General features: G+C 36.7%; 1 protein-coding gene and 1 long non-coding RNA gene across 2 annotated transcripts in view; one reads left to right on the top strand and one right to left on the bottom strand.

Annotated features, from left to right (window-relative positions):
* The window catches only part of CPB1 (carboxypeptidase B1), a 32,944-nt gene that overhangs the window by 12,118 nt on the left and 3,073 nt on the right, over positions 1-17,753 (bottom strand). Inside the window, exons 3-9 of the mRNA XM_008008782.3 lie at positions 13,160-13,284; positions 6,983-7,082; positions 6,793-6,894; positions 5,838-5,939; positions 3,149-3,259; positions 2,970-3,060; positions 2,121-2,323 (exon numbers count right to left, since the gene is read on the bottom strand). Of these exons, the coding sequence (XP_008006973.1) occupies positions 2,121-2,323; positions 2,970-3,060; positions 3,149-3,259; positions 5,838-5,939; positions 6,793-6,894; positions 6,983-7,082; positions 13,160-13,284 (834 nt within the window). The remainder of the gene's footprint in view (positions 1-2,120; positions 2,324-2,969; positions 3,061-3,148; positions 3,260-5,837; positions 5,940-6,792; positions 6,895-6,982; positions 7,083-13,159; positions 13,285-17,753) is intronic.
* The window catches only part of LOC103241515 (uncharacterized), a 408,965-nt gene continuing 398,311 nt past the window's right edge, over positions 7,100-17,753 (top strand). The window contains exon 1 of the long non-coding RNA XR_012095570.1: positions 7,100-7,341. This is a non-coding gene — a long non-coding RNA (uncharacterized lncRNA). The remainder of the gene's footprint in view (positions 7,342-17,753) is intronic.

The following is a 17,753-nucleotide window of genomic DNA, read 5'->3' on the forward strand; positions in this document are numbered from 1 at the left end:
AAAAGTGGCATATACTTTTATTTGAACTTTTTAGTTTTGTGTGTGTAGAAACAAGCATCCAAAATAAGATTATTTTGTGGCTTGTGCTTTTTCTCCTTTTGAGAATAGATTATGAACATTTTACTTTGGTAGAATTCTACTTATTATACTTCGTTGGCAATTAGAATTTAACAACAATTTTGGAGGACAGGATTTTGAATAGTATCTCTTTTACTATTACCTCTCCTTGACTTTAAACAAAGAAGTGACTCTTAGGGAAGAGTATCAGTGACTCATGTTCTGTTGGAACAGTTTTACACCATTTGGTGCACATGTGAATTGGCCCATTAAAACTTCTAACTCTGAGGCTTGCTGCTTTTGCTGGAGAAAATTCCCTTAGGAAGTAGCAAAAATTATTTATAATATTCTAGAGGCAGGACTTACTTGCCTTTTTTTTTTTTATTTTTATTTTTATTAAGGATGATTTGGAGACTTTTAGGGTAGCCCAGATTCTCGTTGTTATTGTATACAACTAGTGGCAACAAAGCTGTCTCATCACTAAAAGGGCTTACACTTATTCCTTGAATAGGAAATGTACTGAATAAGAAAACTTCGGCAGCTCAGCTTCCAGGAACACTTTAAGCTTTATTCTGTTAGTGTTAGTCTTTTAGTATTTATGTGTAAAACTAGTTGATACTGAAGCAAACTGGATATATATGTTATTGCTACTCTCGATGTGTTTTGTAATTTTAATTTTTATATTTTAATTATTAACTCATTAGTATGTAGCTATGGCTTTGGCTTTTTCTCTTCTGATATGGCACAACTTAAATATATTTACATGAGTTATACAAACTACATACCCCCACCTCCCCTTTTCTGGTGGCCAGAAATTTTGGACAGAAATGAGGAGCCAACCATACCCATCTCTGGGATAGCAAGACTGTGAGTGCTCACTGGCAACACAGACAGCCTGAGCTTAAGTGAAAAACTGAAATGCTTAGCGGTGCTAACTTATATATATTGGCCACGGATGGGGAAAAATGAAAAGCTTTTTGAAAAATTGTATTTTTTTTTTTAAAGAAAAGGGCCCATCCAACTATTAGCTATCAATTTTCTAGGAGATGGGGTTATTCTTCTGATTTGTTCTCAAAATATTTACAGCATTACATATTTTATTTGGTCTCTGAAAGACTAATTCTGAAAGTATAAAACAACATTTTTCAGTTTTAAAGTTACTGGGTCTTCAAATTTATTCATTTAGGTAAGCCAAATATGCATGTCATTGTCTAAGTGGAATACATTTTTTTTTTTTTGGGCATAACTCAAATGCTTTAAATCTTATATTTGCTCTTTTAGTTTATTGGTGCCAACTTCTGGCAGCCAGATGTTTCACAAATTAATGAAATATTGTTTGAAAGATTCAAACATGCTTATTTAAAAAATTATTCATTGACATGTGATATTTCTCAATGAGAAAACTCATTATTTAACTGCTCAAGTGATTGTCTTGATTGTTCAATAAGATTGCTAGTTTTTTTGATGTCAGAGATTCTTAAATTTCTTTGCTTTATGCCCTGTATGTGGTAAAGACTCATTCACATTATTTGTTCATTGATTGATTTACTTTTGAGTCTCACCCAATCAAAAAGTGAAATAAACCGTTTTAGTATTTAATGACTAAACCTGATATCACCCAAGTGTGACAAATTCCTAATGACATCTGCTATGCTCTGCTATGCTCTGGATCTGTGTCAAATTCAGCTCAGGGCAGCTTGACAAAACTGACTGAAAAAAAATATGTATGTGATCAAGCAACTTTGTTGATTATCTCAAATGCATCTGAAATCATCATGTAAGTCAGTATTGTGGTGAAGCCAGAGGAAATGGAACTATTGTCATTTTGAAGATTAGTCAATAAATCACATGTGGGGAACAATTTCCTGTATGAAAATCGTATTTCTTTTAGCCAGCTCCAGATTCCTTATACATCTGTAATAAGTTTTTCAGTTCTACTACCAAAAAATCAATAAAGGGACTTGCAGAAAGTGTTCTTATAATGATTTTTTTTTTTTTTTTTTAGGATTAGAATTTTAAAAATCTCAACAGTAAAATATCATACCTACTATTTTGCTACTTACCAACTCAACATTGTTCTCACCGAGTTTGTAAGCATATGAGTAAGGGTAGATTAACATTTGGGAGTACGAGTGGATTGTCAGATATGCCTTGATGGAAGAGAGGTTGTTGCGGATGAAATCAGCCAGGGCCTTGGTTTCCTTTTCAGACTCTGCAGCAGGTCCACAGTAAGTTTCATCACAGGGGTTTCGAGAGGCTCCAATTTCTGGAAAAACGTGTGATGTTAATGGCAAGGATCACCTAATAAGGTTCTTGTGAGGATGTTTTAAACTTTCAAATTAGAAAGTTGTTTTCATAGGAGTCCTAATCAAGGAGGCCTTATAGTTGTCCCTATTATGTATATATTATGTAGTAAAATATCCATTTAATCACAGGATTAGGATGGTATGTTTTTAAGCTAACATGGTAAAAAGTTGCACATGGAATCACCAATGTGTCTCCGTGTAGTATCAATATAGTGTAAGAACATTAATAAGCAGGGGACAAACTAATATCCATGAAAACATTTTTAGTATGATCATTCTTAATTGCATTACAATTTTATGTAAATAATGACTTATTTAATGGCTGTCTCCCCCTCTAGACTATACATTCCATGAGTAGTAGCATTATGTCTGGTTTGTTCAGCCTTATATTTTCAGCATCTAGCACAGCTGGGAACACAACAGAGTTCTCAATATGTTTTAGTTAATTGAATTAAAATTTTTTTTTTTTTTGGTGCTTTTAGAAAGTTAGAACTTTAAAATATAAAACTTTGCAGTTTTTTTTTATTTTAGACACTATTGTGTTTTCTTATTTTTCCTCTTATGTTTTTCAATGGGTAGATGCAAAATGGTTAGCCAGATACTTACCGCACCAACCAGCGTCAAAATTTCTGTTGGGGTCTGTGCCAATGCAGCTAGATCCAGCACGGGTGGAGCGAGTCTTTCTCCAAAATCGGCTCTGAAAGTGGACTATATGGTTAGGACAAATATAATAGAGAAAGGTTGGTTTTAATTTAATCAGCCTCTCTCAGTAGTGTTGCATATACCTTGGTCCAGGTGTAGATGTAGCCGTCGATATTGAGCACAGGCAGGATATAAAAGTCTAACTTGTTGAGAAGCTCTGTTATTTGGATCTCACTTCCATAGGTACGAACAGCCTGTATGTGAATTATGAAGAGGAATGTCATGGAAAAATGGAACATATGATGCTGTTAAAATTTACAAAGACTGTTGAATGTTAACTTTGGTAACAAAAACAGTATTTCCTATTGAGGATGGACAATATTAATATTTAAAAAGCAATCAGCAAATTACTACCAATACTTGATATTTTTATTTATAATTGTTATTTCTAATTCTTCTCTGCTTCCAGGATATTTCTATTGCATGCTTCTTATTTTAACTTTTTACTTTAATGAGAAACTTATTTAATTAAAGACTTCTGAAGAACATATATACTCATTTCTTTTCAGATAACAACTACAATAGCTTTTTTCAAAGTTAGTAGGGTATAAGTGTAAGACCTAGTTCTGGTAAGAAGTTCTGTGGATAGCTCTGCATGTTCCTAATAATGTCATTTAGAAATGTATTTCTTTTCTATGAAACCTCCTGTAGATGATCTCACTAGAGGGAATGTCCAATATAACAAGGTAATGAGAATGCCTCTCATAATAAGCTCACACTCAGGGATTTTGGGGAGGCTCTCACCAACACCCCAAGCTGCAGAGTGATGGGAGTTTCCTTTGTTGTCTTTCTCAAGAAGGGACAATCCTGTTGTCCCTGTTAAGTAATGTAGACACTTATCTATGAATGAGGGACATCATGCCCGTTTAATACGTTCCGTTAGTCATGGTCCCTCTGATCCAGCATCATATTAAACTTAAATTCAACCCTTCCCTAGGCTTGCTTGAATAAACTTTAAAATAGATTAGACTGCTATGTGTGAACAGTTTGTATATACTATTTGCAATTATATATATATAAAAGTTAATTACAATATTACATGATCAAGCATGTGCTTTTTAGGTTACAGGAGCTATACAATCATTTTCTTTTAATGGTATGCAAATTGGAAAAATAGTAAAATTTCATTCTAAGATCCAGTTATCCTCTTCTAAAAGGCAGACGGTGAGGTGAGCTACATAGTGAAGCTAAGTGATGCCAATCTGATACATAATGTCTAGAAACCAAGACTATATAACAAATATATACGGAAGTGCTTCACACAAACATTATGTTGTATATGATAATATTCTTATATATTTAAAGCACTTCAATGTTTTCAACTTTTAAATTTGAAATAATTTTAGACTTACAGAAGAATTGCAAAAGTATTTCCCATATACCCATCATCCAGCTTCCTGAATGTTACCATCTTACATAACCATGGTATAATTTTCAAAGTGAAGAAATTAACAGTGATACAATACTATAAACTAATTTATAGACTTTATTCAGATTTCACAAGTTTATCCACTAATATCCTTTTTCCATTCTCATTTCCAATCTAGGATCCTACATTGCCTTTATTTGTCTTGTCTCCGTTGTCTCCTCTGATCTGTGACAGGTCTTCAGTCTTTTTGTGTTTTATGACTTTAATACTGTTCAAGAGTTCTGGTCAGGTTATTTTGCAGAATGCCCCTTACTTTGAGTTTGTCTAAATTATTTTTCAAAATTAAATTTTGTTTATGATTAAAGGGAGGTCACTTATTTTAAGGAAGAATGCCACATATCACAATGTGATATGTCTTTTCACTGCATAATATCTGAAGGTACATGATATTGATATGTCTTATTTATTACTGGTGATGTCAACCTTGATCACTTAGTTAAGGTAGTTCCTTCTGCTAGGTTTATCCACTGTAAGTTTTCCCTTTGTAATGAATACACTTTTGGGAGGAGATAACTTTGAGACTGTGCAAATATCCTGTTTCTCCCTAAACTTTTAGCCACTAATTTTATATGCCTCTGTGGATTTGCCTGACATGATTATTGCTGTGGTGTTCCAGTGATGATTTTATGTTTTGCTCATTCTTTGTACATATATTAGTTGTAATTCTTCTGCAAGAAGGAGTTGTTCTTTGCCTCTGTTTTATTTATTGAATCATCTATGCATATCAGTATAGACTTATGCATATTTTAAAACTTGTTTTTAAAAGGCTTTTACATATATCTTATTATTAGAATGATAAGGCATGAAAAACAGTATCATTTAGAGTAAGGACTACTATGCACTGTTTTCTTTTCTTCTGAAGTATACAATTATTATTAGCCAGGAGATAATGATCCAATTGGTTTAACCACAACCATTAGGTTTTACATGACCAACCACTATGCTAGCTGTTGGACTCTCTACCAAATGGGGGTGAGAAAGTTCAGATGAGTGAAATTCAAATAAATGCAATTTTTTTTTGTTTTTTTTTTTTTTTGAGATGAGGTTTCACCATGTTGCGCAGGCTGGTCTCCAATTCCTGGGCCCAAGCAATCCACCTGTCTCAGCCTCCCAAAGTACTAGGGTTATAGGCATGAGCCACTGCACCTGGCCCATAAATAGAATTTTCTGTTTAAAATCTTGCCTTATAAAGGTCTGTTGGTGGAAGTTGAAACTAGTTTCCAACATTGGGAACTTGTAATTGTGGATTTTTTTCTGTGTTATTATTCTCTCTAGGTTTTAAGGAATTAATTGAAAATTAAAACATACATTTCTCTTTGCCAAAAACCACTCTACACACTGACCTCTCTTACAAACCACTGGCAAAATGCAGGAGAAATCCACTCTCTGGCATGGAAACCACAGTCTATGAAAATGGCAGGCTTATTTTGTCCAGCTTTGCCAACCTATTGCAAACAAAAGGAAAAGGAAAACCATGATTCATCATGGGACATTCAGGGGTTAACCTCCACTACCCATCTGGGCTTGAGACTCAACAAGTGAAACCCGACAACAGCAAGAGCTGGATCCCATGATTAAATTAAATTAAAATATAATACTAACACAGTATGTTCTCGCTTCTAGACTCACAATGTTTGAGCTGAAAGCTTATATGGCTGTTTATTACTTTTATTAAGCTTGACAAGCTCATATTTTCAGATGATGCTTGATTACCCTGCTTAATTGTACTCATGTGGAGGTTATTTTCAGCTGCTGTTATTAGGTGACATGACCAAGACAACTGGATGAGTAATTAGAAGTAATCATGATTATTGCTAATCTTGTAGGAATTTTTACTACTCTCTCACTTTTTCCTTGTCTTTTTATTTCCTTCATTAGAATTATATGACAAAAATGGTGTTAGAAAATGACAGAAACAAATTGTTGATATGCTTTGTAATATTGTCTGATAGACATGAAGTTTATGAACCTCTTTAGCAAATGGATTTGCAAACGACAGCTGGGAAAGAAGAATTTCATCAAGGTAGATAATCATTTACATTGCTTACAGGAATGTGGTTAAATTTATAGGTCTTCTCTTATTTTATTGCATTTTTCCTTTTGAATAAATCAAAATAATGATTTAAAAATCCACATATGATAAAAGAAGCTGGGGAATCTGATTCCCTCGGGGGTGTAGGCAGGAAAGAGTTATAACAATGTTTGGGATAAGCATGTCTGTGAAACAGATGTTCATATGTTAGAATTCATTGATTTAAAGCCCTCAGACATGGCAAGGTCATGGTTAAAAATGATTACCTTGAGGAGGTAAATATCACGTCCCTCAAATGTGGTTCCGATAACACTGCGAGAGATGAGGGCTGGATTCTCAGTGGCGACTTGTTGAGTCCAAGCCTCTATCTACCAAATGGAATCATTTGTAGATCAGTGTGGCATTCTTGGTTCAATTCCCAAAGTAATATCTGTCTAAATCATGTGCACATCATACCGTTTCCCAGTTGTTGTACTTCACATAACTGTGTCCTGTTGCACGAACCCGGCTATCAAACTGAGCCTCCACCACATTTCTCAGGTTGCTTATCAGTACCCTGCAACGAACCAAAGTGGGTGTTCCTATGAACATAAGTGTATTTTTCCCCAGTGAACACACATAAAGCCCCAGAGCCGCTGCTTTAGCAGATGGCACAGTACACTCTCTATAAATTCTCATGTCGTCCTCTGGTTCTTCCTGATGACCTTCAGCTGCTCCAGGGAGATTCTGTTACTGATCGTAAAGAATGAGTAAGTCACGAAGAAGGATACTGGAGAGTGCAAGCAAAATAGGATCTTCCTCAGCCCAGACCTCAGGTATTTGACTATCTGTGAACCTTAAACTTGGAAAATGGTTGCCCCTGGTACCTGGGACATTTTGGGTCAGGGCCTTGGGTTTCCACACAACAGTATGTGCTCGAAGCCTATCTATGGTCTTTCTTCCTCAGGACTTTTCTGAATTTAGAACTAAAAGTCTTGTGTTCCAGAGAGCTACTCAATTCTGGGTAAATGGAAAGAGTTGTCACTTTGGAACTGTCTCTAGGTTCTGAGAAAAATATCTTGTCTGGAAATTCAGAAATATTAACAAGCTGAAGATTTACTAGGTAAAAGAATAGGTTTAAAGAACTAGTTTCTATTTGCTTGTCTTTTGGGTGGTTTAAGTAATCTAATAATGGTTCTGTAGTAAGGTAATATGAAAAGTCGTAACAGAAACCTTTGAGGCCTACCTGTTTAGATAAATGAATTGTTCAGGTGATAGTTTCCATTATGAGGCCAGTCTGAAGGTGTGTATGTGTGTGACTTCGCTTCCCTTTCTACTCTGAGTGAAAAGTATGCTTGGAAGAGAGAAAAGTTTATGATCATTAGTATCCTTGATCACAGTACTGTGAATATTACAGACAGAGGTCACTTTGCAGAAATTTCTATTATCCAGTTAAACCTTGAAATGATTTTATCTGACATACAGAGAATTGCAGACACACATCAAAAGTCTGCTTCTCCTCTGGCTGCCCCAAGGACATTCTGATGAAGTATGTCAGGGACATCCTCTGAACCTTCCTCCTGGTCACTCCTTCAATTGGTGAACTTGGGTATGAACTTGCGTCTGTTTTTGGAAAGTGTAATAAATTTAATACTAAACGGGATCTGTTTCCTAGCAAAAGACAAACACTTTCTTAAGGTCTTAACTATCTTAAGGTAGTAATTAAAAAGGAAAAAATGCAGATTTTAGAAGTTATTCCATGGAAAAGCATTTTCTATTGAACAGCTGCCAATGCTTTGTGAGTGTTATTAGTTTTCTATGGCTGCTGTCAGTTGCCACAGACTTAGTGACTTAAAATATATAAAATTTATTATTTTATAGTTCTGTAGGTTAGAATTCCAACATAAGTCTCACTGGGATAAAAATGAGGTGTGGCTAAAAAAGAAGTATCAACAGGGAAGCTCTAGGGGAGAATCTACTTCTTTGCCCTTTCTAGTTCTGAGAGGTCACCTGCATTCCTTGGCCATACCCTTTTCTCCACTTTCAAGGCTCCAACAGCAGATAAAGTCCTCACAGCCAATCACTGTGACCTCTTCTCCCTCTCTCTTTCACTTTAAAGACCTATGATTACAGTGGGCCTATAGGACAATCCAGAATAATCTCCCTATTTTAACATCAGCTGATTAGGAACCTGAATTCCATCTATAACCTTAATTCCTCTTTGTGATAAACATAACATATTCAGATGTTCTGGGGATTAGGATATAGAGTTTTTTGGGGAACATCAGTCAGTCTGCTATAGTTAGGAACAGTGATTTTAGTCAGCACTATATTCACTACTCCAATTATATTCACTACCCCAATTGAATTGTTAAGGAATAGGGTGGAAGTAGAAGGAATCATGAATAAGGAATCAAAAGATCAAGGTCATAGTTTTGCCCAACTCATAAATTGGCTTTAGAAAAGTCATTTAATCCCTGGACTTTAATGTCATAAGTTTTAGAATGGGGTCATTTGACTAGTAAATATTCAACATCCTTTTCAATTCCAAAATGCGTGGCTTGATTCCAATCCATAAGCCTTAGTCATTTACATACATGTCTTCCAAGTTTATGAAAAAAATAAAAACTTGCCAGTTATCACTGTCATAACTCAGGAAAACGTGGAGGAAAACTAAAAAATAGATAGTTCAGGAAAATGATATTCAAGGATAACAAAAAACTAAAAATAGACTAACCAAACCAAAACAAAGCAAGCCCAGCAAGACAAAAACCTGGCAACAACGACAACGAAAAATCAACCGACAGAAACTGCTAAGAAGACAGTTATGTCTCGATATCATAATGTGAAAGAACAAATCTTACCTAGTAAGGATGAGCTTCTCGGAATGAAAAAAAAAAAAAAAATCCAAGAGGAACCAGAAAATGACATCCTCTTTCATTTCAAAGCTTCCAGACATATTGCTATCCTCTTACCTGTACCCAACTCTTTAGTTCAAATTATTTATTTATTTAATTATTTATTTTTGAGATGGAGTCTCGTTCTGTCGCCCAGGCTGGCATGCAGTGGTGCAATCACGGCTCACTGCAAGCTCCGCTTCCCAAGTTCACGCCATTCTCCTGCCTCAGCCTCCCAAGTAGCTGGGACTACAGGCACCCGCCACCGCACCTGGCTAATTTGTTGTAATTTTAGTAGAGATGGGGTTTCACCGTGTTAGCCAGGATGGTCTTGATCTCCTGACCTCATGACCCACCTACCTCAGCCTCCGAAGGTGCTAGGATTACAGGCGTGAGCCACGGCGACCGGCTGAGTTTAAATTGTTTAGGAGGATCGGTGACTGTGTGGGGGCTGGCATTTTGTTTGGTACTAAGAGACATTCTGTTAGAGTTATTACTACGTTAAATATTAAACATTTTCATCAACATCCAGAACAAAGAAGCATAAAAAACCAGTTAGTTAAATTGAAGATGACACCCAAGAGTAAAAATATCCTCTAGTAACTTGCAAAAGAGCATCAGAGTGTGGTTGAAATGTAGTGCTGACTTTTGCTTGAAGGCGGGGGACTGACCTCAAATAATCCTTCCCAGTCCTGTGGTTATTTGACTTTATTAGATTTAGGACAAAGTACTACTTTAGCTATATTACAAAATATTATTACTAAATAATGAGCTTCCATTCTAGAAGATTAAAACAATGCCTCACAGCTCCAAAATAGAGAAGCATGTATAGTGTTTTATACTTTTATATGCTCGTTTTATAGTGCCATCCAACTTCTCCTTTTTTTTTTTTTTTTAAACACGCAAGCAAATTAGATAACTGGGACTCCCAAAAAAGCAAGGAACACAATGTCTGAGAAGTAAAGAAAGACATGACTCAGTTTTATCCCCCTTTCAGATGTCTGGAAAATGGAATATTTGATCAGTACCTGGATTTTGTGCCCACTGCTACTGAAGAACATTACTACGTGCCTATTGCTATCTTAGGACCCCTTCCTGTATACCTCTGAAATATGCAGAAAAATGCTAATATATGTTTGAGCCACAATCAGTCTCCCTGGATCAAGTAGGGCAAAGGCAATCTTTCTACAGTCTGTAGCAAGGAATTCCATGGAGGGCAGGCCACCTAAAGGTTCTGTCCACTTAGCTTCATAACCATAAGTTGGAAATTTACACTATCTGATTCCTAGTCTTTCTGTTACTAAAGGTGAAACTTTGGCATTTAAAACTACAGTTATCTTTCTTTTGCACACATTTTGATTTTTTTCCTATGATTATTCAGGATCTGATTAAAGCTGCCAAATAATACAGGTCTTGGTGAAGAGGGTTGGAAACACCGAAAAAATCTGAGAAGTTATTTTGGTAGAACTTGTGTGCAGCGGATGGTTCTTGTTATATACAAACACTACTGCAAATTTTTGCCGGCAGGAAATCGTCTAAATACAAGTTAGTTACCATATGAGGTAATAATGGGATGCACAGGGACTGCTTGCAACCCCAGCAAGGATATTGCTGGTACGCTTCTCTAGGATTTCCAGGGACTTATTATTATTTAATATTTCAAAAATTATATGCTACAAATGTGCTAAGCAGTGAACAGAGAAGCAAAAATTAACAAGCTCTTAGCCCTCAGGGGATGTCCTATGTTCTAGATGAGACAACATTCATACACAATTCCCAAAAAGTTCACCACTAAAAAGGAAAGGGAATTTTCTATCCGATTATAAATAGAGATTGAAATTCTATCAGAAACCATTTTACTGTTTTGTGATAAGGGTAGAATTAAGACATCATTCAGGTAGCTAGAGTTAATCTATGGTCACTGATCTTTGTTTTTCTTAAAGAATTACAAAGAAACTGATCTTTTTGAATGCTTCTGAAGGCTCCAAGGACTAGAATTTTAGATGTCCTTTTCAGTATAATAAAAAGAGCAAAATGTTATAGACATGAATCTTAATCACATTTTGAGACTTACGAGGTTATATCTGTGTTGTAAAAAGACAGTCAATTCTTAAGGTCACATTTTGACACTTCCCTCAGGCAGAAAGCACATAACTAAGCTTTGTGAGGCATGACAATGGGGTTAAACATAGCAGTTTCTGTAGACTCTTAAAAAATGTATAATCTCCCTCTTTGTACAACAGTAAACCATAGCAGCATTCTCAGCAATATAATACCAGTTGTAATTTATTTATGTATTGTTTTGTTTTATTTTTACAACAGCCCTTTGAGAGAGGCATTATGTCTTCATTTTATGGATAAGAAAGCTGAAGCTCAGAAAGGTTGAGCAAATTACCCACAATCACACAGCAATGCGCAAAGCCAGGATTAGAATCTGGTCTGTTTTTTCTCCAAAGCCTTTACTTGTTGCACTGTGCTACACCACTTCTCCTAATGGAGGTGTAGATTTCATAGGTGACAATTCGGACATCTTCACTGGCACAGATACTATTCTTTTACATTTTTACGATGTGAAAAACAAGAGAAATTTCTGTTAAAATTATATAGGTTACATTTTTCCAAAACATAATGAAGACTTGAGTTTGTGATGGGGGATTGCTGGATAAACATTCGAATGTTCAGGACCAGAGCCCAAGACTTTGTCTTTGTTCCTCCCTAATCCACCCACTGGAAGAGGACCCCTGCTTTGTACTAGGGACCTTGTTTCTTCCTTCCCTCTTATGCAAATGTCCTGGGTTAGCATGGTCTCTCCTGCTTCTAAGCCCTAGCATATGGTCTGTTCTCTGCCTAAAGTATGTTTTTTTCTTCGTTTTTGTCTGGCTAATCAACTCCTACTCATCTTTCAGTTCTCAACTGAAGAATCGTTTCCTAGGACAGCCCTCCCTGACTCCTAAACTTGGTCTATTCTTCTGAGCTCCAGCTCTTTACTCTTCTTACCATCTATTAAATACTACCGCAATTCCTTATTTAAAGTCTGTTTTCCCCTAAAGGATGTGAGGCCATATCTGTCCTTATTGGAACTTGATTCATGTAGACATTCAATATTGATTTGTTGGATCAGCAAATGGACAATTGCCTTTACTTAGGAAGACATTCTTGTCATGAAAGACCTAGATGAACCAAAGTGGTATTCAGTGAGGGAGACAGGATCAGCTTAGCCAACTACTCTAGTCTTTTCTTTGCATCTTTCTTTCCATGCCTTCTCCTACCATTAGAGACAATGGTGGGACTTTAGAGAAAAAAAGGACAGAAGGGTCATTCAGACTGACTCTATACTTATCCTTATGCTAAAAATGCATAAATAGCCCTCATAGCTCACAATAGGTCTGGCTGATACCCTGGAAAGAAGAGCTGATAAGATTTGGGGTTAAAACTATGTCTGGCTGAGAATAGAGTATCCATTGGTTAGGTCTGTACTCTATACATTGCTTGTAAAATGGACCAAGTCAGATATCTGGCAGAAGACTTGGGGTTCAAGAATAAAAACCATTTTCATTAGAGCAATAACTAAACACAAAATCCATCAGAACTGAAGTCTTAAGACTTGGAATCCAGGGCCAGCTCTGCTGTTACCTATTTGTGGGGTCCTGGGGAAGGCATGGTCTTGGTCTCATTTCTACCCTCCCAGAGTTATTCAAAGGCTCAGATGAAAGCATGCATGGGAGAGAATTTTAATATTTATAAAACATAAACTTACTCGTGTTGTAGTTCATTCTGCTTTAGAACATTCTCCACAGTGACAATATCTTCTGCTTTAACACGGAAGTCAACTGTACTGTGAGGTTTGATTTGTGTGACAGAGTCTGGCTTCCAGAAGTCAATCTGAATAAAGAGCAAGATAAACTATATTGGATACCTATAATTCAATGGGTGAATGATCATCTGTGAGCATGTTATTGCTCTACTCAATTGAGTTATTTTCAAAATCAAATCATCCATGAAATCTGTTGAAAATATTTCCTTTGAGTGAACAAGGGTTGGAACCAAGCAGTTAGATGTTGATAAAACTGTTTATAAATACATATATAACCTTGATTGATTATCAATGAACATGAAAAAACATATAATCATTTCCCATAATGCTAGTTAGTTGTATTCTGTAACTGTTCTTTTCTATTTATTGATTTTCTGGATCAGTAGCTTATTGGGGTAGTAGTGTTGTGGTAATGGATCTATGTGTTAGATGAATGATGAATTAACTAGAACTACAAAATTTAATGGAGAAATATAAAGCTGTTTTACTTTTTAATGGACTTATGCGTTTTTCTTGGAACTCAATTCTGTGCAAGTCACAGTAATATGCGGAACCAGGAGCATCCCTGACCTGTGGTGGATACATCAGGAAGAAAAATGATATCTTTTCACAATGGGTATATTGGCACTGTGGCTGGAAACAAATTGCTCTTGGGGATCCAGTCATGCACTGACATTTTCATTTATTTAGTTACTCATCAACTATTGTTGAGAACTTACGATATGCTAGGCTCTGTGTCTGAGACTAGGAATACATTGGTGGGCAAATCAAAAGTGGCCTTTGTCTTTATGGGGGAGACGTTAGAGAATATGAAGCCCAAAACAGCATTTTAAAAAAATCTGTGGATGTGTGGTTTTAAGTATCACTTTTCAGTAGAAAAATATTAACTAAAACATACTGCGTCTTGTAGGTGTCTGTTTTTCTCTTCCTTGCTTGTGCTAGGTGGAAGCCTAGAATTCTGAGGTCAGCCTGACATTGGGTCTTTCTTTGTCCCTGTGTCTCAGCCAATCTCTGTTCAGATGTTTGCACACTGCTTTGGGGCTAGAAATGTGTCTGATGGTGATATTTAGGACCACTGCTTGGAAACTTGGAAGGGAGTCTGGGCAGACTTAGAGGTTGTACAGCAGAAACTGATGAGGTAATACTCTAAGACATCTCAGTTTCAGATACACTTGTTGGGCTCCCAGTAACCTATATTCTGTCCTGGCAAGCTTCAAACCACTGTAGATATCTAGAGGTGGTGAGTCACGAAGCAGGCCCATAAGGAATGTCAGGGCCATGGGAGGCAGGGATACTGGCATTCCAGAAGAAAAAAGCATGAGGTGAGGTGAGTGCCACAAAGGGATTGAAAGGAGAGAGTATCAATGTTTGGATAAGGATTGGCTGTAGAAGGTCACCTAGTGAGTCAAGGATGAGAGGGTTCAATGAAGTGTGGAAGTATAAAGACATGCTAAGATAAGGACAGAGAAAGCAAGGGGCTGGTGACAACTTCTAGTTAGCCAACACTGTGGAGAGAAGGGCAATGAAGATAAGCACATTATAAGAGAAAGCGTATTTTTGAAACTTAGCTCTGAATTTGTGTTCCTAATAAACACCTGTCATTCTATGGTGTGCTGGGAGAGGGAGGGATGTCTTTATTATAGAAGACAAGGTTGAGAATTGGCAAAACACATAGAGTCCTCCACGTATCTGTAGCTGACCTGACAGTGTCCCGCTGGTACATAATTGCGGGGACCTTTTAGTGTGCTCAGTGTACTCCCGTTGCTAAGATCTGCTCTCTGTGCCTGAGGGTTCTTTCCTGTAGAACTGGGAAAAGTCAAATTCTCAGCTCCAGGTAGGCAGGAGGTACCAAGGAAATTACTCTTTGTGGTTCAACCAATAATCCTGAAAAGCGAATGTTGAACTACTCCAACTCCTTCACCTCTTAGGTGGGATAATTCTGAAGCGTGTTGTTTGTACACATTCCTAGCGTTTCCCTGTGGGTTTACCTCCAGTTGTCCTCTGGTAGCTGGCTTAACACTGTTTCCTTTGTTGGCTGCCTTTACTTCTATGTAGCACTCCCCACTTCTTTACCAGGGCTCCCTGCGCTTCCCAGATACAATTCTTTCCCTTGAATCTTTGTCTCAGGGTCTACTTTGGAAGAGCCTATGTTAAGATGCCAGCTTTCCACTCAAAGCATCAAATGCCTGCATGATGTTCTTGGTGGTGGTTCTAGCAGAAACTTGTGTATATCTAGTGCCACTTCAGAACAGCTTAATTGCTTATAAATGGTTTTCTTTCTAATATCAAACTGAAAATTGCCGTCTGTATCCTCCTAAGCTCTTACCCATTGGTCCTAGCTCTGCCAAGTATTAGAAGAGTATATGTATATATGTAGAGAAAGTGTTACTTTTAAGATTACAGTATGATCATTACGGATTCTTTAAGAGGGGGCAAATAAATCTCATAAATATGTTTGACAGAAACTTACAGACCTAACCTGAGGTTGCTTAAAAATTTCAGTTTGACATGGAGAAAACTAGTTAGCAAATCTGTCAACATGGAACTCTCTGGAGTGCCGCAGACCCCCTATACTGGAGTTAGTCTCTGGTACTTCCTAGGAGAAACGTGGCTGGAAATCAGGAGCGATGCTATAGTCTCACAGCTGTTTACCAGTGCACCAAATATGAATACAGGTATTAAAGTCAAAGTAATAACATAAGGTGATAAATTTCAGAAATTACTAAGACCTTGTGAATGAGATGTATGTCTGAAATATAAACATGGAGTGAAATATAGGATGTAGATGTAGGGAATTAAACTATACATTATGAAGTTAGAAAACTGAAGTTATGAAATTATAAATGTGACAAAGAACCATACAGAACATTTATTGGATGATTAAGAGATATCTTTAAATGATAGCATTATATCAATTTAATCAGTTGGCTTCGTAACAACTAAAGAATCCTTCCTAAAATATCTCGGAAAACTAGCCCAAAAACAAGATAAAGTAGCATGCCAACCTGAAATTTTTCTGGGAATAAGATTGGCCAATAAAAATATAAATATTGGTGTTGGGGATCTTTGTTTCTTCAGAAATTTGCATGAATTTGTTTCTTCATGTTGCATTTGACTGTAAGTCAAACATCTGATAGGCTTTTCATTTATCTTGGTGAAATTTTCCTTTTTTGTTGGAAAAGAAAGCAACTTCTACTCAAGGCCCAATTCCAGACAGCAGGGAGGAACTTACCGGTACAGTAGGAATGACAAGAACATTGGAAGACAGTAACCATGTTACTCTAGGTATAGAGAAAAATGCACCTTAAATTTGAGAAACACAGACTTCAAGACAGTCCAGAGAAAAGTGAATAGGTTTTATGGTGAATGCCTCCAATAAAGTAAAAAGTACAACCCTGATTGTGAGGAGATAAAATAAAATCCTTACTATTCAATTATAGATGAGAAAAGAGGGGCTGCTAGAGTACAGTGTGGTTACAGATCTGTCCAATATATTCAGCATTTAAAAGGACATGTTCAAAAGCTGAGAGGAAGGACACATGGCCAAGGATGAATACAAAGACTGGATGCCCTTGTAATGATCTTATCAGGAAGGCTACAGACCAGAATATGCTGTTCCCATAATTGCTAAGGAGAATAAAAATCTCATTTCAATCATGTTGAAAATAAAAGAATAAAGAAGAAATATGTTGGGTCCAACTGCTTTGAGCTAAAGCATGATGTCTGCAGCCAGAGGAAAGAAAGAAGCCCTATTTAACTCTTTTTTTGGCTTCTGTGTTTTCCAAGAGAGAGTTACACTATCCCTTGTTTATTCGATTACTACTGAGAGATGAAATTACCACAAGGATAAGTACAGAGTTTTTCATGTTATGATTTAAGCAGAAATACCTTCTTTGGAAAGAGAACATTGAGGCCCAAGGTAGATGAGGACATAGGTGATTGATTATACCAGCCATATAAATTGTATTCAAAATTTCAGACCTAATGATAGTAATAGCAGCAAACACATGTAGTTCTTACTATTTAAGTTCTAAGTGCTTTACCTATATTAATTCATTTACATCTCACAACAATCCCCTACATAAAATAGTATTATCATCTTCATTTTACAAATGAGGAAGTTGAGACCCAGAGAGGTGTCCAAGTTTGACTAACAAGTAGTAGGGCTAGGAACTGAACCCAGGCAGTCTGAGTCCAGACTCTCTGCTCTTGACCACTATGAAATGCTGAATTTTAGATCATTTAAAAAAAAAAAATACTGCAGATGTGATTGCAAACTTTCTCAGCAATCTTGGAAGAATCAGAGCTTGAAGGGCTCACTGGGGAGTAGAGGGGGCAAGTTTTAGATTTTATAGACAAGAAAACAGGTGAAGCCCAGAAGCAGGAGCTGCTGGGGCCTGGCATGGATTCTGGCAAAGCTACAGAGTAAACTGGAAGCAGATGGATTGTGAATGCTGAGAAAAGGAAGCTGTGGTCTCTGGGAGTCAGTATGGTTTAAAGTAAGAATAAGTCAGGCCCAATTAACTTCACCTTATTT

Source organism: Chlorocebus sabaeus, chromosome 15 (assembly GCF_047675955.1).
Source record: "Chlorocebus sabaeus isolate Y175 chromosome 15, mChlSab1.0.hap1, whole genome shotgun sequence".
In the NCBI taxonomy this organism is placed as follows: Eukaryota; Metazoa; Chordata; class Mammalia; order Primates; family Cercopithecidae; genus Chlorocebus; species Chlorocebus sabaeus.